The 25,127-nt window shown below is 54.7% G+C and overlaps 1 protein-coding gene across 2 annotated transcripts in view; it reads right to left on the bottom strand.

Annotated features, from left to right (window-relative positions):
• KCNQ1 (potassium voltage-gated channel subfamily Q member 1) overlaps nucleotides 1-25,127 on the bottom strand; it is a 323,781-nt gene that overhangs the window by 162,408 nt on the left and 136,246 nt on the right. For both annotated transcript variants that reach the window (XM_041722996.1, XM_041722995.1), the window contains exon 11: nucleotides 10,707-10,827. In XM_041722996.1, the coding sequence (XP_041578930.1) occupies nucleotides 10,707-10,827 (121 nt within the window). The remainder of the gene's footprint in view (nucleotides 1-10,706; nucleotides 10,828-25,127) is intronic.

Here is a 25,127-nt window from a genome sequence, read left to right as displayed (position 1 = left end):
GAAACCACCGAGGGGCCCGAGGGGCTGGGCATCCCACCCGGGGCCTCCTCTCAGCAGTTCTCACTCCATGAACAGCACAGCCAGGGCCGAGCTCCTTGCGGGAAGTCCCTCTTCACATCCCACCTGTACCCTCCTGGCTGCCACCCTGGTGCCCCCACCCCCAGCAGACGCTCCCCACACACCATGAGAAGCACTGCCCCCCGCCCCCACCCCACCATCCAGGCTGGGCCTTCTGAGCCCTGAGATCTGGCATCCTCAGGAGTTAAACATTTACAGGCATACACCAACAGCAGCCCAGTAAATGAGACAAGTCCATGATCAGCCACACCACGGTGGACAGGCTGGTCACGCTTAGCTTCTCTTTGACCCCAGTCCCTGGGACCTCGCCACCTGCGTGGCCAGGTAGCAACAGGTGGAGAATATGGTTGTCCCACAGGTCTTCGGAGGTGGTAAGGACTGATGAGCAGGAGCACTGCTGGCTTTTCAGGTGCTCAGCACCCATGGAGGCCCAGCACCCGGCACAGCAGGTCTGCTGCTAAATCAGAGCCAACCTGTATCCCCCCAGACAGGCCCCTCTGTCTACTCGGGAGACTCTTTTCAGAAGTGGGGGCTCCCTGGGCCTTGCATTTCTGCCCTGAGGGAGGCTGCAGCTTTGCAGCCTGGGCTGGAGTCTCTGCTTGGGCTCCTGCCCCTGCTCAGGGCCACTCTGACCCTCCTGAGCTGGGAGTGCTGGCACCCCTGCCCTGGTCGTGTTCACTGGGGTCTCGGGCCAAGTGCCGTAAGGTCCTGCAGTGGCCTGAGAGGCCACGGCACTGTCCCTTCTGGCCAGCGCAGACCTTACATTTTAGTGTTTCTGGAATGCCTCGGCTCTACTGGTTTCTCCTTCCAAGCATGGCCCACAGTGGACTTAACTGAGGGACACTCTTCCCGCATCCCTTGGGGAAGGTCTGTGTGTGGGAGAAGCAGCAGGAGAAGTCCACGGCCATGGCCTTCAGGAAGTGTGTCATGCTGCTTTCCTGGTAGCCAGGTGCCCAGAGCATGGCATTCAGGGAAGTGCCCTGGCTAGGCTACCCTACCAACAAGGGTTGGGGTAGTCAGTTGACCTAGGCCTGGTGCGGGGTGGGATGCAGGTTCTACTAGAGCAGATGGGCCCTGCTGGAACAGCAAACATGCATGGGATTCGGGGTCAGGATCCCAGGGCCTGTCCCAGCTCTGTCAGCAGCTGGCATATCCCCTGGGCACGGTCCTCTCATCTCTGGTGTCAGGGTCCCCACTTCCCAGGCTGTTTATCTCCTGAAACCTACAGAGATATTTCCCTACCCCAAACCTAGGCCCCCCTGGTCTGACAAAGTCTACCGCCCAGGACAGGCTGGGGGTTGTTGATGGAGAGGCCTGTGAGCCTAGAGCTGCCACGGACTGTGGGGGTCACTGGGACATCATCTCAGATGAAGTCCTCTGGACCTCTTGGGTGGCACCAGCCCCAGACCGCACACACTTGCCAGCCTGAGCTCAATCATGCTGGGGGCACCGCCCCACCCGGGGCCACCCCCATCTCATGAGTCTGCCCCCTGTTCCTGCTGCAGCCCCGCCCTGGAGCCGCCCATGAGCTCCCACCTGGAGCCCAGACACCCAGCTGGGGGCTTCCATGGGGCAGTTCAAAAAGAAAAGCTGTAAAAAAGCATTCCAGTGTTTTTAACTGGGAAAGATTCCACTTGATTTGACAAGTCCAGGACGTAAGGACAACACGGGAACCACAAGCCTGCCACCGAGAGGCCCAAGAGGAAGGATAGGTAGAAGAGAGGTATCCTTGGGCTGAGGAGTGGACAACACGGGGCCCCAGAGCCACCCAGGCAGGGCCAGGGAGCCAGGCCCAGAGCACAATCAAAGGCTGGAAGCCAAAGGTCCCAGCATGACCTTACCTTGCACTTTATACCCTAGATACAGAGCCGGGCTACGGAGGATGAGGTAGGGGCCCTGGGGCCGGCTGCTGGGAGCTGCCCACCTGCTCAGGGGCCCTGGCTCTCCGGTCCAGGTCCCTGGCCACAGCGAGGCCGTGGGGAAGGACACTGAGTGTGTGCGTGTGCGAGGGAGTGGAACTCTGTGCTCTGAACAGCCCTGACTTCCTACCATCTTCCAGATGTGCCCTCTACTGCCTACTGATGGCACCCCACTCTCTGTCTCAGTTTCCCCAGCAGGGCAGCACAGGAAACTGCTGTGGCAAGTGTTGAGCTTTGGGTGCAGCGTAGTGTGATCTTGTACGATGGTTCAATTCCAAAGTCTTAGGAGACAGATCGCATAGAGTCACAATTCCCTTTGCAAATCCCTTGAGTTGCCCCGAAAAAAAAAAAAAAACCCAAACCAATCCTGTCTCAGAGCTGTGTGCACACCCCGCTGAGCGGCCGTCATGCCCGCTCAAGTGGGAGCAGCTCCATGCAAACGCGGAGGCTTTCCCTGCTCCCCAGACACAGGCAGTGCCGTCTTTCAAGAGGGCTGCTGGGGCTGCTGCCCACATGCAGACATCACTTACGGAGATGATCAAAGCAGTCGTGGGGTCGGGGTAAGGGTGTGGGGCTGACAGGGTGCCAGCCTCTGAGGCCGGACTGGACCCCCCGCCCCCCCGCCTCCACTATTTCTTCCCCTTCCCTCCATGAGGACTTCCTCCTAGGTGGTGCCCCAGGCCTCCAGAGGCAGATGAGCCTTGCCCTCCGTGCATGGAGGTGCCAGGCCCACGGTGTGTGGAGAGACCGTGCAGAATTCTCGGAGCAGGCAGCCAGGAAGAGACACTCTGCCAAAGCACTGACTCGCTCCACGCGCCGTCTCTCCTGCTGATGGGCCACAGGAACACTTTGGGAGGCCCAGACCCCACACCAGATGCCGGCCGCCTTGTCTCTGTGGGCTTGTGACTTCCCTGCCCACCAGCCCTCCGGGAAGCAGCCTGGCCTCCCCCTCAAGGACCTGGGCTCCCCAAGAGACCGCCTGCCTGGAGATGAGCCCTGGCTCTGCCCCCACCTCGCAAGTGACACTGGCAAGTTCTGACTCTCCCGAGAAGCAGAGGTATCAACCCTCTGCTTGTTTTGGACCCACAAGGACACAAGCTGTGCATCTCAGCTAAGCGCAGCCTCTGCTCGCAAACCTGACACAAGACATGCAGCCTCTTCTGAGCACCTGGCAGCCAGCAAGCCCGTGACCGCTGCAGCCATATTTGGGCTGTCCCTCTGCTAGGCTGCCCAGGGGCCTGCATGGGGCCAAGAGAAGGCAGGACACCGGGCCCATGCTGCCCATCTCTGCTGGAAGGCTATCCATCCTTGGCGGGTAGGCCCGACAGCGAGGAGGACACATGGCAGCAGGATGCCCCTCCCTGCCGAAGAAGCAGGACATGGGGGGCCTAGGTCTCTCCCTGCAACTGTATGGGAGCCGGAGCTCCTTTCTTTGCCACCACAGGCTGTGGGTGGTACACCTGCCTCCAGCCCACGTGGAGCCCGAGGCTCGAAGGCCTGCAGGCAGACCTGGTGAGCGACGGTACCTAATGGCTACACACTGACCCCAACCATATCCCATGGACACTTGTGATCTGGTGCTTTACCAAGCCCTCAGGTCAAGTAAGGGACGTCTTCGTGGGGTCTCCCAAACCAAGGTGACATTTATCAGGCACACTCTCGAAGGCGGCACCGGGCTGGACATGGGCTCCAGGGTCTGTGAGAGGACGCCAAGGCTCAGAGGTGAGCTGACTGCTCCAGTGTCCCTCCCAGCTGGGGTTCCTGGGAAGACCGTTTCCCTGGGTTTGGTGAACACTCGAACATCAACTGATGAGTAAACCTCTGATAGGCCACAGGCGACCACGGAACTGGAACCTATAGAACACAGTGGGGAACTGGAGAGGAGTTTGGAGTCAACGAGGGATGCGTGGAGGCCACAGCTGCAAAGACCTGGTATCATGACGATGTTCATTCTCCTCACCTAGAGAGGATGCTGGCCGTCAGGGGGAGAGGTGGGCTGCACAGAGACAGGCCCGTTGGAGGCAGGGGACCCAGCCAGAGCCTTCTCCACAGGCCTCAGACCTGTTATCAAACCACAGGGGTGACGGAGCCAGGCCTACAGTCTGCCCTGCAGAGCTGCGCAGGGCCCCAAACCGGAGTGGGACGGTGTGGAGCTGGCCAGGGGGTGGAGGGTACTGAGCCAGCCTGCGTCTCCAAGGGGGAGAAAATGTACCTTGACCTCAGCCTCACATTGGATGCAAAAATCGATTCCAGATGGACCACGGATCTACATGTGAAAGGTGAGCTAATAAAGCTTTAGAAAAAATCAGAATATCTTTATGACCTTGGAGTAGTCAAAGTTTCTTTAATAGGACACAAACAGCACTATCCAGAAAGGAAATGTTTGATTAACTGGATCACATTAAGAGTTCACTTAAAGTTCTTCTGTTCATCAAAAGACGCCCTCGAGAGAGGAAGGGACGGCCCGCGAAGGGAGGGGGACTTCTGTGCTAGGTGTGCTCGGGTGTGTGTGTGCAGGCACACTTGGGCACGCATGTCTCCGCCGCCCATGAGTCCTACTGGGATGCGTGAAGACAGAACGACCGTCCATCACGGAGAAGAGGTCACCCAGAATAAAATGGGCACAAGACCTGCGCCTTTTCACCAAGGACAGCATCGGACCGAGGGACGAGGCGGGGATGCCTCCCACCCGATGCCGCAGATCCCTGCCGCCGCCCCCCGGGCCAGAGGGGAAGCCCAAGAAGTGGCGCTGGCGGCGGAGCGGCCGTGCCCGGGGAAGCGCTCGGCAGGACCCAGGGAAAGTAAACACGCTGTCGGGCGCCCGGCGGCCCCACACCTAGGCAGCACGCACCGGAAATGCAGCCTGTACCGTCGCCAAAAAGCCTGTACAGGATATTCTTAGCACTAATGATAACAACCCGCCGCTGGCACCAGTCCACGCAGCCGTCGACAATAGAGCGGATAAACAAAGTGTGGGCCGTTCACACGGTGGCGTGCCAGCGGTGCTCCCTGCAGCCACGCGGCCCTCAGCCCGGGAAGCCAGACGTCCGCACGGTGTGTGCGCCGGGAGCGTCTGACTCTAGAAAGTTCGACAATGGGCAGCGCAGAGTCCTGCTGCCGGAAGCGGAGACAGCGGTGACCCTTAGAATGTGGGACAGGAAGTAGGAGCCCCGGGGATTCCCCCGGGGACCTCTGTCGCTCTGCCTGGGTGCGAGTTACGAGTGGCCTTGGGCTGACATGTCCCAAGTGCTCTTGAGATGTGTGTGCTCATCTGTGTGCACTTTGTCCTTCAACCAGAATGGTCAAAGTGCCCTAGATGCAAGGATGGAACTTTCTGGGCCTAACTTGAGAGCCGGACCACCTGTGCCCGGAGAGGGGTGGGCCTGGACCCCGATTCAGGCCTCCTGACCCGGCCACCCTAGGGCTCAGCCTTTCCAGATTTAGGGAAACACTGTGGCCCAGAACTGCCAGAGAGGTCTCCGTAGCCACACCAGGGCTGTCTGTGAAGTCACTTTGTTCTCCACCCACCTCTGGGGCACGGATGCTCCCTCTCTCTGACATTCTCCAGCACTCCTTGCCTGGTCCAGGCCAGCCTCACCAAAGACCTGTCGGAGGAGAGCACTGAGCCCAGCCTGGGGGCACCCCGAGACCAGGCGATACCGCCGCGGCCACCGAGGAAGGAAGAAGCCTCCCACGTTCCTCAGGGCCTTCTACCTGGACTGAGGGCCCACTCCCCAGAGCGGCGGCCTCGGGAGGCGGGCTGCATCCTCCTCACGTGCTTAGATGGAGGAAGTGAGGCTCCCAGAGGTTAGGGGGCCTCTGGGGCCGGCCCACAGCTGGGCCGGTGCAGGCTGAGAGCCAGATTGAGGGCATCTGATTCCCAGTCCCGTCTCTTTCCCACTGAGCCACTCCGCCTCGCTTTTAATTTAATTAGGAGAACATTTAATCCCCCCGTGCATTTCAGAGACGGGTTTGAGCTGGCCGGGGCTGGGAGGCTCTGACGGGGCCTGTGACTCATGCAGCTTTGCACAGCACTCCCCGGCCGGCTCCCACGGGGCTTCCTTGGCACCTCACGCAGACAGAGGTGGTCTGGAGCTTCCAGAGAAGACAGGACACCGGTCTGGAAAGACAAACTGGTCTCATCTGTTCCTGGCAAGCCCCCTCCTTCATCCCCCTGGACACTAGCCCCGGAGCGGCCTCCTCATCCTTTCCCACCAATGTTTGCAGGGCAAGAAACAAAGCAAGGAGCATGGCCGCTCGAAGAGGTGTGGTGCCTGGCGCCTCTTGGTCCATGGGAGCAAGCCACAGCTGCCCCAGGCCTCCGAGATGTCCTGGGCCGTGCTGGTCCCAACCAAAGAGCTAGCCCTCCGGTCCATGTTACTGAGTGTGGGGCTGAGCCTTGTGACATTTGCCCCCATTACCAGAAGGCACGAGGCTAGCCCTGGCCTCGCTGACAAACGCAGAATTCAGGAGACATTAGCAGTGATGTGGACGAAAGCCAGGCCGCAGCGGCCTTTCTGGAAAAGACACACTTGAGCATTTTGGCATGAGACTCCACAGGGTCCAGGAGAAAGTTGGAGACATGGAAATTCTAATTAACGCACATGGGGCTGGTTTTGCTCAAGGATCTACGGGCTGTCCTGTCATGGGAGGCCAGCAAGCACATAGTTGCCAGGGAGGTGTTTGTGGTCACCTGGTGGGCCCCATAGTGCCCCAGCCCTGCCTTCCCTCTGCCTCCCTTCCTGGGGAGGCCTGTGGTCCTCCCCATGCCCATCTGTACGCGGGGTGGCACACTATGCTCTCCCCTGAGGAGCAGGACAGGGTGGCTGGTAAGCAGGAGCCTCGCCCAGCCAGGATGCCATAACAGAAGACCTGGAGAGGACCAGGCGTCAACTCTTCCAGAGGAGCCTGAGGCTTCAGTGTCTGCAGCAGGCCTGGCCTCTTGCAACAGGTGCCTAGGGTATGGGACAGATGTGGACTCCTGGCCAGTCTGGCTGCCTTGCAGCTGGGCAAGGAGTGGGGGGCTTCACAGAAGTGGCCACCGTCTCCTGAGGCTGCTGGGACAAGGGTACCCAGGCCCAGTCAGAGCCACAGATGCTCATGCTGAGGCCATTCTGACCTAGCTGCACTCTGCCCTGCACACCAACACCCCTGCCGAAGCATTCACGGCCTTCACCACCTTGTTCCCTCAGGTGAGGCTGGCCTGGCCCTGGTGGGGCAGGAGCTGCAGTCCTGGGGCTCATGTGGCCTGGGGCTTCGGGAGTGCCAGGGAGAGAGCACCTCAGAGGAGCCACACGTACCCTGCTCCCTAGGAACCGAGGATTGGGCAGGGAGTTAGACACCCTAGAAGGGTCCCAGGGCCTGATCTGAAGGCTCAGGGAGCTGGTACGGAGGCCCTGACAGCCAGAGCACGTGGCCTGGGCCTCCCCGAGCTGAGGATGACACAGCCAGCCTCTGTGAGTGACAAGGCCGTCTCAGATGGGGATGCCATGTGTGAGGCATGGGCATGCACACAGCAGTGGCCCTTCCTTCCCACAGTCCCGCCAGGGGCCCCCAGGGGGCAGGAGCCCACCAGGGGGCTCCCCCGGTCCCCCTGTTACCCTGGATGCCCCTCTACCTCTACCTTACCTCTACCTCACACTTGCCCCTTGGAAGCCCTGTGGCAAGGCTCTGAGTAGGGGACGCAGGTGCAGAAGCTCGAGGCAGACTTCTGCCTGAAAGGTGTGTCAGGCCGTGGCCCAGCTCCCCGGAGCTGTGTGGGGGCCCCAGGGCTGCATGGGGATGGGGGTGGGGCTTGCTTACAGCGCCAGGACCACGCCGCCTCCCCAGCCCGCTGTGTCCCAGCGATTCCCTAGTTTGCGCGGGGCCTGCTCACCGGCCCCCGGGCCCCCACCCCTTGCCCCACCAATGGCCAGCAGGCCCCGGAAAGAGGAGCTTCGCCCAGCCCCAGGGACCTTCCCGTAATCAAGGCTGCAGTGACCTCACCTCCCTGGGGCCCAGCGGGTGGGGAGAGCTTGAGATGGAAACAAAATGTGTCTTTATTTATGCTTTTAATTTGAATTCTGGAACTGACCCAACATGGTAATACACTTAACCTCAGTAAAATGCTGAAGAAAAATGAATCTGTTTTTCAGTAACTGCTTCCCACCCACTCTGCCCCCTGTGAGACCCCCGTGTGCACCCCTGCCCTAGCACACACACCGGGGCGTGGGCGTCTACTCCCCGTGCTGGGCCCGCAGGGCCGGGCAGTCGATAGTAGTGTCCCTGAGCCGCCGGAGCCAAATTTATTTAGGGGCACCGATCACCAGGAGGGCCGGCTGGCGGTGGAGGCACGCAGCCCCAGCACCGGTACACAGGGCGGGCACGGTGCCCACCGGAGCCCCCTCTTCTAACAGTCAGGGTAGGTTGGGGCCTCTGTCCAGCTTATAGCCCCAGCAGTGCCGAGGTCCTGGACCCCGAAACCTCTCAGTGAGACTCCACCCTACTCTCCCCACTGGGGCTCCCTGAGGCATGGTACCCTGTACTGAGGACATGTTGGTGCAGGTCCCCTGCCAGCTCAGCCTTGACTATGCCCTGACCGGACCACGATGCCATGAGGTGGCCCCTTTGCTGCCCCTCTGGCTCCTTGCTCCCAGCCCCACCATGACCCAAGTACAACACCTGGACCCCTTCCCCCTTCCCAGGGGCTTCACATCCAGCTACTGCTTCTGGATGGCTCTGCTGGGAGAAGCCCTAGAAGTTCTAGCCTGGGGACCTGGCTGGCTGACGACTGTGGTACAGGCCCCGACGGCACTGGGCCTGACGGCAGACACCTCCCCGCAGCCAACCTGCCTCTCTGGGGGCGCCAGCCTGGTAAGATCCACAGCCGGCATTTAGGACGCTGATGCCCCCGGATCCCACAAGCCTAGGGTCACAGTCCTGGAGGAGACACGGCTTAGCGTCCGGATGATCCAGTCTTGCTGGTGTGGGCAGCCTCCTGGGCTCTCGGAGCAGGTGGGCAGCCTGTGGCCCCAGGACACTTGGTGAGTGCTCATGCCAGGGCCGCCGATGGCCCTCACCTCCAAAGGGGTGACAATTGGGGCCTCGGCTACAGAGCCACCTGGGACCCGAGTCTTTCATCACCCTCACCCTGGGCTCCTCTGTGAGGGTCTTGCAGGGCCAGGGAGCTGGAGAGACCTCAGCACCTGGCTGGGTGGATGGTGGTAGTGGCCCTGTCCTTCCAGGGTGGGACTCCCTGCGTGTGTGTTCAAGGGGCTGGGCCACAGCCAAGAGAATACAGGAGAATGGGCTCCGGCAGGACAGTGACCCTGGGGACCCGAAGGGGTGGCAGGTACAGGGAGGTCCGGGAGGAGTCCACCTGCCCCTGGGCCATGGCCCCCAGTGGGCTCGGGCTGTCCTCACTCTGAGTGGGCACTGCACCTGTGCCGCCCACAGCGCCAGCTGCAGAACTGCACTCTGTGGTCTCTGTCGCGCCCTGGACTCTGTAAAGGCCTCCGCCACAGAGGTCCCCCCCACTCTGCCTGGGGTGCGGGCCTGCCCCGCACAGCCCGCCTGATTTCCCTGTGCGCGCCTCGGCTCCTGCCACGCATCCAGCAAGCCTGTCGCATCCCCTCCAGGATGGGTGGGAGCCCAGCAGCCCACCCCAGGGCCGTGTCCACGAGGACAAGGTGCTCCCACCAAGCCTCCAACTACGGGGTGCTGCCCAGCGCCCCCGAAGCCTGGGGGCCTGGAAAGATGGCCCACGAGTCCTGCCTCATCACAGCTCCATCCTGAGCCAGTCCCATCTTTCTCTCATTCTGGCTACGCGACCCTGCCTGTCCCGCATGAGCAGCCCCCACCGGGTCCCAACGTCCCCGGTCACCTGAGAGGCAAAGGCCACCGACCCAGGGCACAGGGTGACAAAGGCACACACGGCCCACGAGGACTCTGAGACCCCCAGAGAATGAAAACACCCTTCAGAGACGGGTCCGTGGAGAGGGGAGCGCGTCAGCGAGGGACTCCGGGTGGGGCTGAGAGGAGCGCCTGTCTGATCGCGGGGGAAGCCCCGTGGGGCGGTGGCCGGAACGGGCCCGAGTGCCCCACTGACCCCAGCACTCGGTCACACTGGGTGCCCCTGCTGGGAGCACTGAGTCACAGCTCGCAAGGGAGTCACACCACGGCGGGGCCCTGGGGATTGGCCTGGCGGTGCTGCGATGGCGGGGGAGGCCGGGCGCGCGTCCCAGGCCAGCTGTGCCTCGGGGGAAGGCCAACTGGAAGGCGTGGAGAATCAGCCATTTCCTCCACCTGAAGGAGCCCCTGAGGACAGCAGCGGCAACTGGCAGCCGGCGCTCGGCATCTGCCCCGTGGCTTTGGCCGGGGTTCTACGGGGAAACGCTCGAAAACAAAGTCGTCTCTTTTTTGGGGGGCGGGGGGGCGAGGAGAGAGAAAGACAATCTTCTCAGACGCTCAAGGCACACAAACAAGTGGAAAATGATCAGTTTGGTTTTCCATAAGTCAAAACAAGAGGATCATGTTCCCAGACTTGGCGGGCGATGCCTGGGCGCTCCTCCCCGCTCGGTGCCCAGGCACTGGGTCCGGCCCCTGGCAGCAAGCCGCCCCAGGTTGCCGAGGGCAGGCGGCAAGTGAGGAGGCCCAGGGCCGGGCCCGGAAGTGGCCCCCGCGCGCCCCACACCCCTCCAGCCCATCCTGGGCGGGCGCACGGGCACTCACTGTGACACATGGGTGATGGGCGCCAATAGCGTCTCCCCCTCGAGGTCCAGGTCCTCGGCGAAGCTGTTGGTTCTCATGAAGTGGGCTGTGCTCACCTCCAGCAGCATGGGGCTCTTCTTCACTGTGGGGAGAGGCGTGGGGCAGTACATTAGGCCTCCGTGGAAGGCTTGATGGGGCAGGGGGCGTGGGACCAGCCAGAGCTGGGCTCTGATGCCCACCCCAACCTACCACCCCAGCTGAGGACGGACTGGCATGCCCTGAACCTTCCCACAAACTGACAAGACCTCCGCACACAGAGCTGGGTGATGAGTGGGGATGGTCCGTGAAGCTTCCGCCCCAAGGATCCATTAAAAGCCCCCATGAGCCTGAGATCTCAAAGGCTGAGGAGCAGCAGGCCTGTGACACCTCCGCAGGGTGAGGGTCACCCGAGCTGAGCTCAGGTGGCCAGGCCTGTCCCCAGGCTCACACCTGACATTCAGGTCAACAGTAAAACACAGCTGATCAGCCCTGGTCTGGTGAGACACTGACTCCTGCCACCATGCCATCGCTCTCAGGCTTCGGCGAAGACCCGAAGTGCCACAGTGCCACACCTGCCACCCATACTCCAAGGGGTGCAGGAATTCTCTGGCCCCAGCTGCTGATGTGGTGTCCAGCTTCCTGGGCTCACCCCCAACAACCTGGTGATGGTGCTTGGGGCTGATAAGGATATATGCCAGGCTGACCCCCCCGCCCCGATTTTCAATTTGGACTAAGTTTTCTTTTCTTCATTTAAAGTTTATATTTTAAAAGAAGCAAGTACTCATTGTAAAAAGCGAAACAACTCAAAGATTCATGAAGGCCCTCCTCCTGCAAGGTCACCCGTGTCAACTGCCAAATGGATTCCTGGCTCATCCCTCAGCTCATCATAACAGCTGATACCAGGTGAGACAGCTCTGTTCTTGTCATCTCATTCTTCCACAGATGTGGATCTCTGTTTTGGTAGTTGGATGATAGTCCGTGGTTTACACCAATGGCTAAGGTCACTAAGCCATTCCGTGGCTGATAGATCCCGAGGCTCCATGAGCTTTAAGCCACGACTTTAAGGCAATGATGCGCCACCTATTATATGAAAACCTGACACTGGGGCCAGGCGAGAGGGTGCTCCCTAGGTAACTTTAATTGTTTTCCCAATTAGTTGTAGCAATCCAGACCTCACAGCAGCATGTGAATGTGACAGCTTCCTCATGTTCATGCCCAAACCTGCTGCTGGCACCCTTCCCAGGGCCTGCCAGGCATGGATAAAGACAAGGGTGCTGTTTTTCCTTTTGTGCCAAGGGCCTTTTCTGGCTCGGGGGCTGTTTGCACTCTCTTGCAGAATTGCCTGTTCATACCTTTTGCTCTTTTTTGCTTGTCAGCTTGTAGGAACTGTTTATATACTAAAGATATTATTAGCCTTTGGTCATGTAAGGCACAGATATCTTCCCCAGTAGCCTTCAGTATGGTTGTTTTTATCGTAGAAAATGTTTTATGTGTCGAAAGTGATATGCCTATCTTTTGCTTTATGAAAAAGGAAGATTTTCCCACTTCAAAGTAATACAACCATTTTTTAAATTTACTTGTGATCTAAATGTATGAATGTTGTGTGTGTAAATTTTTATACATTTAGCATTTATGCCTAACATTATGTGCATTAATCAACGATCTGAAAATGTAGAAGTACTGTATACAATCTTCAGAAACTAACATAAAACATAAAATATAAAACTTCTTGAGGAAGACGCAGAAAAATATCTCTGGATCTTGGATTTGGCCATGAGTTTTGAAGTACAACACTACAAGCTCGGTCAGTGAGAGGAAAAAATTAACAAATTGGACTTCATCAAAATTAAGGCACTAGCTCTGCAAAAGACAGTGCTAAGGGAAGCAGAAATAAGCTACAGACTTGAAGATGTTTCCACATCTCCTATTTGGTCGAGGACTTGTATCTAGCATATATAAAGAACTCGTATAACTTGACAGCAGGAAAGGCCACCAACCCAATTTAAGAAATGGATTACAAGCAAGTACATAGAAAGATTCTCAGTTCAATCAACATTAGTAGTTGTTAGGGAAATGCAAGGTAAATCTACAGTGAGTGACCATGAGACCTTTACTGGAATGGCTATATTTTGTGAAGAAACAAAACCTGAAGCCTGACAATACCACGCACTCACGAGGACATGGAGCAATTGAAACTCACAGGCTGCTGGCGGGGATGCACAATGCTATGGCCATGTTGGAACAAAGTTCAGCAGCTTCTTATAAATGTGCACTGGAGGTGAGACCCAGTGGTCCTCCTCCCACATATTTACCCAAATGAATCAAAAATTTATCTTCATAAAAACCTGTACATAAACATGAATAGCAACTTCATTCATGGTCGCCAAAAGCTGGAAAGAGCTAAGACATCCCTCAGTAGTAAGTGAATGGGTAAACGAACTGTGCTCTATCCATACAATGGAACACCACCCCGCAATCAAAAGAAATGAACTAATAATTCATGGAGCAACATGGGTGACTCTCAAATGCATTTTGCTAAGCAGTGAAAGAAGCCAGATGTAAAAGGCTACATATTATATGATTCCATTTATATGACATTCTGAAAAGGCAGAACTACAAGGACATAAAACAGATCAATGGCTGCTAGTGTTTATGGGAGGGGGAGTATTTGACTTCCAAAGGGTTACACGGGGGAATTTCTAGGGCTGTGGAACTTCTCTCTATGATGTTCTGGTGGTGGATACGTGAATCCAGGCATTTGTCAAAACCCGCAGAACTGTATATCTCCAAGCATGAATTTTACTGGATGCAAACTTAAAAAAAAAAATCAACCAGCCTGTTGGAGGATCCTAGGAATGAAAGCAGACTGTGAAAAGTGAATTCTGCGCTATGAATGTATGACATAGTACCGTATAGCACGGAAAGAAGGGGAAGAAGGAGGTGGCCTACTAAGCTTTAGGAAACCATCTTTTGACTGTCATAAACACAGTGCTCAAGTTGGTAATGTTGTTTTTCGGAAGGGAACTACATGTACACATGTTAAACAAGTAAGTAAATAAATATAGATAATGGGAGCCAGTTTTCTCACGTCAGAGAAATACAGTAGCAAACACAGTGTGTATGATGGGGGTGGGTACAAATGAACCCTGTGGCCAGAAATTTCTATATGAACTTGTATTTAGCTTACTGCAGATGCAGCTATAAATACAGATACATGTGTGTGCTTGGGTTATGGACATTCATATACTTCCTCACTCCATCCTCTGGGAGGCCTTAGAAGCAGTGACAACCTGGGAGTAACAAGCACACCCAGTGCCAGATCCTGGTTTCTAAGAACCATTCATTTTCCAGTCAAAGGAAGCAGGGCTCTCTGGCTGAATGACGATGATTCTAGGACTCGGGCAGAGAAAATACAAGGAGCCCAAAGTACTGTTTAGTGCTCAAAAGGAAGAGAATGGTCAAAAAATAAATATACAAAATGGATGGGGGATATGTCAAGTGGACACAGGAACCTACCCCAAAGGACTCTCAATTCAGGGGCCAAAGCCAGAACAATTTGAGCAACAAAATAAATAATGGTAGTATCGAATTATAGCTCAAAACCTAAGTTTTCCTGAGTCCATATTGATATAAACTAACGACTAAATAACTGGAAGAGAGGGACAAATCTTCCATGGATGAATGCTCAAATCAGTAGGTGGAACTTGAAGGAGAAACTTCAAAGCATCTCCCCTCAGGTCTCCCTTCCTCCCTGTGGTGGTTTTAACCTATGTCCACTGACTCTTTCACACCCTGTCCCGCAGAAGGCAGAACACAAGGCCCCTCCCCTTGAGGCAGACTCAGGGACCGCTTCCATGAGGCGGCTTTGGAAAGGGGAAACCAGTAACTTGATGGTGGAATAATCTGACACAGCCTCAGCGGGTCAAGGCTAGCAGCACCAGTGACAAATCGTGTTGATGTCATGAATCCTGATGAGATAGAGGGGGCAAAGCACCTCGCTTCTGCTCCCCACAAACCCATAACCCCAGTGTTACCCTGAGATACCAGACAAACCCAACTGTGGGACACTGACACCCAACCGGTCGTCCTCACAAGTGTCAAGGTCATGGAAAGCAAAGAAGGCCCGAGGAGGAGATTTCGCAGATCAGAAAAGACTCTGAGACCCGCCAAATATAAGTGTACATGCAACTGTAATTGATGGATCTTGAAACAAAGGACAGTAGTAGTTAAACTGGGGAGATCCAAATGAATGGACTAAACTGTAGCTTAATAACACTGTTGCTGCAATGTGGATTTCTTAGTTTTAGTAATTACACTGTGGTTATATACAGTGCTGACAGTAGGGGAAGCTGGTAAAAGATATACAGGATGCTCTAAACTATTTTGCCCCTCCTGTACATCAAAACAAGTATTTTGAAAACAAAAGTAAAAAAACAACAACAAACAACCCTAAATAAAAAACAAACAAACAAACCCTCTATACAATAGTACAGAAAATTCTTCAGTGTCTAATGAAGGATATACAAGAACCCTAAGGAGAAATGATAAAGCCTTGATGAGAGCCATTCAAGAAGACATAACCTAACAAAGTGGAGAAAAATACTTTTGTTGCTCTGAGTTGAAGACTGAAAGTGAAGAGTCTCCTCAAACCTTGATAGAAATCCTAACGTTTGTGTGTTGGAACCTGGCACCTGATTCTAAAATTGATCCGGAAATGCAAAAAGTCAAGAATCAACAATATTCTTGAAGAACAGTGAGCTAGGAGCCTGGTTCTACCAGACACCGGCACTTCTTGCGAAGCCATGGCCCCTGAGATGGGGTGCCGCCGATACGAAGAGAGGCAGCCGGCCAGCAGGACAGGGTGGCGCCTTCGGAAATAGCCCACGTGCACGGGGACGCTTGCTGCGTATCCGAGGTGGCCAGTACAGGGTGGGGGAGAGTGTTCGGGGACAGCTGGCTGTCCACATGGGAAAAACGTTAGGCTTGGACCCTCACGCCATGCACCAAAAATTCATTCTTGGCATTCCGGGCCATTGAAGACTTACGAAGAAAAGCAAAACTCGAAAGCCGTTAGAACTGAATCTAGAAGAATTATCTTCATGAGCTCAGAGTTTGGAAGGTTTTCCTGAAACTTAAACAATATTCATACAGGAAAAGACTGACCGAGTCAAGGGCACTAAAATCAAGACCTAATGGGCAAACACCACCTCCAGGAATAAACAGACGACCACAGAGGACGAGTACCCACAAAATCGGAAGAAATCCTGCAAATCAGTAAGAAAACCACCAACAGTGCAATGGAAAACGGGCGACAAAGAAGCAGGTCGGCAAAGAGGGATCCAAATGGCCGAAGAACATGTGCAAAGGTGTTGTTCCTGACTAGCAATCAGGGAGATGTAAATAAACGCAGGGATTTCACGGCCCGTGGGGGTGAGGGGCAGACTTCCAGCAGGAAACCGCACAGACATGACTTAGTCACACTCGGGAGAAGGGCTCCGAGAGGAGGCTCTCTGCCCGTGACATTCCCAGAGAGCGCAGGAAAGTGACCGGTAAGCCTCGAAGAATGCAAGTACAGTCAAAGGCTCGCAGGCCTGGGACCTGGCGAGAGCATTTACCGCCCCCATTTTAGAGACTCGGGGCTGAGATTCAAGTACCCTGGGTTATATTATACAGTTGTCAAGTGACAGAGCTAAAACTTCGTCCAGGATTCAAATGTTCTTTCAAAAAAAAAAAAAAGAAAGAAAGAAAGGAAAAAGAACACAAATACATATTTTTATGTCTGCATCACTTGTATACAGAAGGAAAGAAGGGCAGGAGGGTGGCTGGAAAGTGGGGCTGCTTTCTAAACACCCGAGATGACAAGTGCCATCTCTAAAGCCTGTAGGCCAAGGGTGAGCCACCTGACCCCTGAGAAAGGCCCAGCCCTGGTGTTTTAGGAAATTAAAATGTGCACATCAGTTGGCTGCCCAGAGCGGGTGGGGCTTGCACCTGCCAGAGAAGAATGTGTGCTGTTTGGTTTAATCCTGGGAACAGCACGAGGGGCCCCGCAGCGAGGGGCAGAGGGGTTCCACAGGTGTGTTTTTCCAGACCGAAAGGAACGGCGCTGCCCTGCCCGGTGTCTGTGTCAGAGACTGTGAGGTCTGCCTCCCCCGCCACAGGTAGGCAGTGGCCAGGGCCGCAGACCACCTCCCACCTCCCACCTCCCACCTCCCTGATTCTGCGGCGGGGGGCCTTGGACCCTCCGTGGATACAGCGGCACGCCGCCCCCTTCAGGCTTGGGCGTGGGGGCGATTGCCAGGTCTCAGGAGGGCTGGCTTGTCGCCCCCCCCCAACCTCCCAGGAGCCCAACATGTGACGAGGCAACCCACAGCCCCGGCCTCCCAGCTACAGAGCAGACCTAGCCTACGGTGGACCCACCAGGGCGGCGCATCCGGACACCCGGCTCCCAGGAGGGCCGGACCCTGGGGCAGGGAGCGCGGTGTCCTGGTGACAAGGAAGTCACACTTTCATTAAGACGGTCCCAGTGTTCTGACACTTTCATTCCTTGGCTGCCTTTGCCTTGTCGAGGCCGGAATCTGGGCCTAAGTTTTCAGGGCAGAACAAAACAATTTTGTTTTCTAGGAAAATGGGAGGTCTGGGATGGCGAGCGTGGCCTCTGGCGTGGCGACCGGCACAGCTGGCGACACCGGCTGCCAAGCCTCGCCCTCCCTCCGGAGAACAGAACCGAACAGCACAGCAGCTTCCTTCCCAGCCGGCAGCCCTGCTCAAGAGGGCAATTTAAATTTTCTTACAAAAAAAATACGGGCACAGAAAAAAGACTGGAAGGAAATAGACCAAAATGCTAACTCCGCCTGGGTTTGGGTGGAGAGATGGTGACGCTCACTGTGCCTGGGTTTGGGTGCATAGGTGGTGGGTGATTTTCACGTCCTTCCTTCTGGTGTCCGTGTTTTCTAGCCCGGACGACACCTTTGCACATTGGGGAGGAACGGTTTGTGGGTGTCCTAGGTCTGTGCCTCGCCTGTCTTCATTTGGCCCCACAAACCCTGCCCTCTGGGGCACCCTGTGCCCTTTGGTCCCCCACCCATGGGGAGCATCCCCCTTGGGGCCCGGCTGCCCATGCACACGTCCAGGGCCTCATTCCCAGCAGGGTCGGCTCCCATGTCCCAGGCTTCTCATGCCTCCCCCTTGCTCGCATGGTGAGGCTGGGTCACCCCGACTCTGGGGCACACCTGGCTCCCCCCAGATGCAGGAGGAGGCCTCCCAGTTCCCCTCTGCTGCTTCAAGTGTGACCCCACTTCACTGTCACATCAGCCCCACGGGGTGGCAGCTCTGATCCCTGCTTTTAGATGAGCAGAGTGAGATTCAGGAGGGTGAAAAGCTGTGCCCCGGGTCACACAGACGAGGCCGGGCCTCCAGCAGCAAGTCAGCGGTGGTCTGGCTCTGGCCCGCCCTCCCCCTGCCCCTGAGCCCCCTGCCCTCCACCCTGGGGAGAGTCTCCCTGGTAACCTCCCCCACCTCCCCTTGTGACTGATGAAAATCCTGTGTAATCCCCCAGGTGTAACCCGAGTCCTCGAGTCCTCGGCAGAGCTGGCCCTGCCTGGGCCTGGGGCTCCTGTGCGCCTGGGACCCTCGCCTCCTGCCTCCCGCCTCCCCCTCCCTCCGGGCCCTCAGGCTCAGGCACAGGCGCATTCCCTAGGCCGGCCCGTCCCATAGGGATAGACAGAAGCTGCCCCTGTCCTTCCCAAGTGAGAGCCCCCCCCTACAAGAAATCCACCCCTCTCAGTGGATTTGCCAAAGCCCCGCGGATCCTGCAGCGTGAAGGAGAACCCCCTCCCCAGGGCATCCGGACAGCTGCAGCCAGACCCTGCGTGACATCGCTGAGCCGTGGCCCCGGGCCCGTGCCAGCTGCCTGTGCCCGGCTCACAGACCCCGAGCCAGCGCGGCCGGGCCGCCACCTGTGTCTCCACTCAGAGGCGAGAAGTAAGGGGCACGGACAGAGAGTGTAAAAGCCATTCCCACAACAGCTGCCAGGAACAGGGGCGAGGAGCGGAGCGAGAATGTATATTCACAGCTGGCACCCAGTTCCGCTCGGAAAATACCTTGCTCGAGTGGACACCTGTTGTTTTTGCCCGCCTGGCGGCCAGGCCTGGCTTTGGGAGCGGCCTCTTGAATCGTCCTTAGGGAGCTGCCCCCTCCCCACTCCCAGGCTACAGGGTTCAGGGATCCACGGGCTGTCCCCGAAAAAGGGCCTGTGGCCCGGGACTGGCCTTGGGAGGCACAGAGGCAGGTCTGAGGAAGCTCATCCCTGGTTGGGGCACAGGAGAACCTGGCCCCAGGCTCTGGCGGGAACCGTGGGGGAAGGAGACAGCTCTGTCTGCTGGCTGGCTGAGCTGGTGGCTGTCTTGTCCCCTGGGCAGGGGCTGCCTGAGGCTACAGCCGCCCCCTCCCCGTCCCCGGGGCACAGGGGGAGAGGGAGCAGGGCGGGTAGGGGGAGTGAGAACAAGCGAGCGAGCTCATCCCGGCTCCGGGGTCCAGCTGTGTCTGGAACAGCTGGGTCCAGATGTAGAGCCAAAAAATGTCCCTTTGTGCTTCAGCTCATCTGAGTTTGGGGTTCCATCACGTGTTACCAAGAGAGTCCTCAGGAATGTGTGTGACCAACAGGGGGTGAGGCATGAGCCCGGAGCAACGGACCCGGGGAGTCAAGGTCAGATGTGCTCGGGGAGGCGAGGGGCAGGGGGGGATGAGGGCCGGTGGCCGGCTCCCCTGACTCTTTGCTGAGGCCTCATCTGCACCCCGCACAAGGAGGTGATGGGCGCCAACGCTGGAACGTGCCGGGTGTCATGTCCGGTCGAGGATGTGCACACGCATTTGACAGCAGCAGGGCCGCGACGTAGAAGTCGAGGGCAGGGGCAACCCTGGGAACCCTGGCCAGTCCTGGGGGCCCTGGGCTTTCCACACACACCCTCTCCCTGAGCAGAGAGCACCAAGGACCTGCATCCTGCACCTCCCCTCGCAGCAGGACCCCCTGGCTCCAGCGCACACGGACCTGTGGCCCGAGAGGGGGCTTGAAAGCGGGGGCGCTGGTGGGGGGGACAGGCGGTGACACTGCGGGCCAGGGGCAGCCCTGAGCGAGCACAGGAAGCAGAAAGGGAGCCACATGGCCACCCCCACAGCTCTGCGACCCTCTGGGGTCCCCGTGGTCCAGGAAGTCCCTGTCCGAGCCTCCCAAGCCACGGTTCCAGGGGCCGGTTCCCGGCAGCAAGAACAGCCCCGGGAAACGTTAATATACAATGGAATCTGGGCTCAGCACTGTCTTCTCCAAGAGTTGAGCTCACAGGACATTCCCAAGAAACCTCTGGAGAGGTGGGGAGGAGAGTTTCTGGAGGTCTTTGGATGAAGAAAACAAAAAAGTGTCCTTGATTTTCAAGGCAAAATTACAGAGGAAGAAAAAAATGTTTTTAATCTAATTAAGAGCGATCTTTTCACCTTCATCACAACATCGCGGAAACGTGCCAGTGCTTCACTTCACACAATAATCAGAGCAATTAGTGAGGGAGAAGCCTTGGAAACCGGTGCAGATGTTCTCAGAATGTTTAATGGGGAAATGAGTTGCAGGCCTCGTTCTCAGCATCCGGCTCCAGGCCCTGGCTACCAAATCCAGACATCTGCTGGGGCCCCACCCCCAGGCCCCGAGGGCGCGGGCTTGAGAAACGCAGGTCCCTTCCCAGGCCGCCTCCCAGCCAGGCCAGATCTGGGGCTGAGAGGCTCCCCACGGCTCCCCGAGCTGGAGCCTGGACACAGTCAGAGCCACCCCAGAGCCGGGGGGAGGCTTCACGTCAAAATTATGTTAACAACTGATGTCAAAAATAATCAACTCAGCCTGGCTCCCCCACCCCGTCCCTGTTGGCTGCAGGAGGGCTGGGAGGCAGGGAGAGGGCAGGGGGCCTGAGGGGAGCTCAGCTATAACTGCCCCCCTAACCCCGAGTTCGCGAGGACACCACTGCATTGTGAAAAGACATGGTGGCATCTGCCCAGTGTCCCCCACAGGCCCCCTTCCCATGCCGCTGGCCTCTTCACGAGCACAGGAGTCAGAATGGTTTAAAAGTGAGGAATTTCCAATAATTGGAGAATACATGGAGAAAGGGGATGAAGCTTACTTAAGAACTAGTCGGTTCCAGGGAGCAGGGGGCATGGGGCTGCTGTTCTCTGGCTCCGGGGGGACCAAGCCCCATGCAGGGCAGGTGGCTCTGCAGAGCTGCCTGGCAGAGCTGCCTGGACGAGACACAGTGTCCTCGTGCACCGGGCCCTGCCAAATGCTCCCGTGAGCACGGTCCCTGCCAAATGCTCCCGTGAGCACGGTCTCTGACCTCGGGGCCTGCTCACCGTACACAGGCCTGAGGGGTAGAGAGAAATACCCCAGCTCCCTGAATAGCTGGTGGAGCAGCTCTGAGGGGTGCTCTATGCTGCGCCCCAGCTGCCCACCACAGAGCCCTTGCTCAGTACATGCACTGCACGAGGACTCCTGAATCAGGCTCTGTATCCAGTGGAACTGACCCAAGATGCTGTGACAGGAAGCCACTGGAGCATCTTAAGTAGGAGACCAGTGAGGTCCACTTTATATTTAAAGAACTCCCTTAGGTTGCTGTGTGAAGAAGTGGTGGAAACGGAATGACTGGCGAAGATGGAAGGCCAACAAGCCAGGCAAAGAAACAGCAGCAGCTTGGCCCAGGGAGGCGGTTGGAGGGGAAGCAGGCGAGGGCAAGGTCAGAGGGTTGACAGACTCTGCCGATGGAGTAGATGGACGCACTACAAGGAAGGCATGCCTCTAGGAGACTTCCAGCCAGTCGGGGGAACAGCGGCATGCCACTCCCTTCCCTTCCCTCTGGTTCCAAGCCTCCCCCAAGGTACAAAACCAAGGAGTGCAGCTAAAGCCACAGATGAGTGTGCCTTTGGCAGCCTGAGGAGACCAAACACTTCCGACCTCCTGAGTATAGAAATTAACCAGATGTGAACAGTGCTCCCACCACCTCCCACCAATGCACGTCCATGGCTACAGGGTCAAGACATGAAGTTGAAGATACCCTGCCAAAAAAACAGGAGGAAAGTGAGGGATCCCGGAAAAAATAAAAAAGAAGAAGGAGGAGGAGGAGTGGGGTAGAGGAGAGAGGAGGAGGAGGAGGAGGAGGAGGAGGAGGAGGAGGAGAGAGTATGTACCTCCAAGGACCCTTCACCTTCACAGAGGTATTGAAAAATCAAGCCCAACCTGCCAGAATCTAGGAAGAGCTAGGAAGCAGTCAGGAAAGAGGCAACGTGAAAGTGGTAGGAAAACTCAGTGGCATTTGTATTAGCCCTTGTGACACCTACTCTGGCTGGGTGCCAGCTTGAGGGCGGGGGTCCACATTCCCAGTGTGGGGCTCTGATCCTTGGTTCTGGAAGGAGCAGAGAGGTGAAAGGTAAGAGGGATTCCTTGAAAACACTGGAGGGGAGTCCAACACATTCCAGCCACCTGGGGAGAACTTATAGTTGAGGGACACAGTAGAGCACAGAAAGCCTGGGCAAAAAAGCTGGAGAAATAATTTCCTTTGGAAATCAGACCACTCAGAAGCAACTGTGTACACCGAGGAATTGGGAAGGCCGAGCTCACACCCAGGGCAGGATGCATGCTTTGAAAAGTCCCGAGAACACACTAAGCTTTCCCTGCTGGCCGGGCTTTCTGCCCACCCTCAATCAGGAAGGGAAGGCTAAGGCAGAGATGTAAATAGCCCAGGCAAATGTCCAAGTGCCCAGCACAAAGCTAAGCTGCAAAGATTGGAGGAATTCTTTCTTAGTTTTTTCTCTCCCATCTTCTCCCTGTCTTTCTGAGCCCTGGCTCTCAAGGAACGTTTGGTCAAAGTACAAGCTAAGCATGAGCTAAAGAAATTGAAACTTCAGAGACCAAATGTGACGAAGTTTACAGATTTCACAAAAATAGGTTATAAGTCCCTAACCAGCTATAGCCCACAGCAAGACAAAACCAGTATTAAGGAAGGGCAAGCATCTGATCTCTGCAGTTACTACATATAATACGTAGAATATCCAGTTTTCAACAAAAAGTTATGAAACATGTAAAGAAACAGAGAGTGTAGCCTGTTCACAGAAGAAATGAGCAGATAATGCTCCTGAGGAAGCACAGACATTTAATTTACCAGACAGAGACTTTCAAAACACTTTCTTAGGTATGCTCAAAGAACTGAAGGAAACCATAGACGGAGAAGTGAATGGACCTAGAAGAACAATACGTGAAAAAGTAGAGAATATAAATGAAGATAAATTATAAAAAGAAATTAAATGGAAATGCTGGAACTGCAAAGCATGATACCTGAAATGAAAAGCTCACTAGAGGGTTTCATTGGAACAGACAGAAGAATGAGTGAACACGAAAATAGGTCAATTGAAGTTATCCGGTCTAAGGAACGGAAGGAAACAATATGAAGGAATAAGGAGCAGACCCTAAGGACCTGTGGGATACCATCAAGTACACCAAAATATCCATAGTCAGAATCCCAGAAAGAGAGGAGGAAAAGGGGCGGAAAGAATATTTGAGAAAATATTATCTGGCAATTTCAAATTTCATGAAGGCATGTAATCTATACTTCCAGGAAGCTCAGTGAACTCAAGGAACACATCATAATCAAACTGTTAAAAGACAAAGACAGAACCATGAAAAGAGAGAAATGACCGATCACATAGAGGAACATGCAGTAAGATTAATGCCTGATTTCTCATCAAAAAGTGTGAAGGCCAGAAGGGAATGAGATGACATTTTTAAAGTGCTGGGAGAAAAATGAGTTGAGAATTCAATAAGGAGTAAAATTATCTTTCAACAATACAGGGACACTACTGTGCACCTGAAACTAATATAACACTGTATGGTAACCATTCCAGAATAACAACAAAAGAAAATAAAAAACAAAGAAGGGAAAATGAAGACCTGCCCTACAAACAATGCTGTAGAGAGTTCTTGAGACCAAAGTGAAAGGACCCTAGAAAGTAACTCAAAGCTATACAAAGAAATAAAGGATTCCAGAAAAGGTAACTGCACATAAAAGCCAGTATTATTGCATTTTTAGTTTGTAACTTGCCTTTATTTCCTACATGACTTAAAAAACAAATACATAAGACAATAATTTACACCTGTGTAACTGGGAATACAATGGATAAAGATAAAATTTGTGACAAATATGTGAGGGGGAGCTATACAGAAGCTGTGTTTTGTATGCTATCGAAGCTGTTGATATCAGTTCAAACTAGTTTTACCAATTTAGGATGTTAAATGTAACCCTCATGGTAACTACTAAGAAAATATCTTAAAAAAATATACATAACAGGACTGAGAAGAGAAAAATTGTACCCCACTAAAAAATCAGTTAAACACAAGCAGTCAGTAAAAGAGGAATGAGAAACAAAGGTCTGAGACCTACAACAAAAATAGCAAAATGGCGATCCTTCCTGGATAGTAATTACACTAAATGTAAATGGATTACATTCTTCAACCAAAAGAGATTGGCAGGATGGGTAAAAAGAAATTATACAACTGACTCTGTCTACAAGATACTCATTCTAGATCCAAAGACACAAATGGATTGAAAGTAAAAGAATAAGAAATGATATTCTATGCAAATAGCATCCAACAGGGAGCTTAAGTGGGTGTCCTAATACCAGGGAAAATAGACTTTAAGTCAAAAATTGTTACAGGAGATGAAGGACACTATATATTGAGGAAAGAGTCAATTCATCAAGAAGACATAGCAATGACCAATATATATGTACTTCATACAATAGAATTCCAAAATATGGAAGTAAACATTGACAGAATCAGGAGGAGACACTGACAGTTCTATAATAATCGTTATAGACTTCAGTACCTCACACCCAGTAATGGATAGAACAAGCAGACAGAAGATCAACAAGGAAAGAGAAAACTTGAACAATATCATAAACCAACTAGACTTAACAAAGAAGTCTAAATATAGAGGACACTCAACCCCAAAACAGCAGCATACATAATCTTCTCAGGTTTACATGGAATAGTGCCCAAGATAGAGAACATGTTAGGCCATGAAGCAGTCTCAGTAAATTTTTAAAATTAAAATCATATAAAGTATCCTCTCTAACCCAAATGGAAGGAGGGTAGAAATCAATAATGGAAGGAAAACTAGAAAGCTAACAACTATGTGGCAATTGAAACAATTCGAACACTCTTTTAAAACTGGTAGATCAAAGAAGACATCATAAGGGAAATTAGAAAATACTTTGAGATGGATGAAAATGAAAACACAAAATACCCAGACATGGATGCAATGAAAGCAGTGCTCAGAGAAAATTATATCTGCAAATTACCACATTAAAAAGGTAAAAAGATCT

This window comes from Vulpes lagopus, chromosome 11, assembly GCF_018345385.1.
Source record: "Vulpes lagopus strain Blue_001 chromosome 11, ASM1834538v1, whole genome shotgun sequence".
Lineage (NCBI taxonomy): Eukaryota > Metazoa > Chordata > Mammalia > Carnivora > Canidae > Vulpes > Vulpes lagopus.
This window is presented reverse-complemented; position numbering and strand designations above follow the sequence as displayed.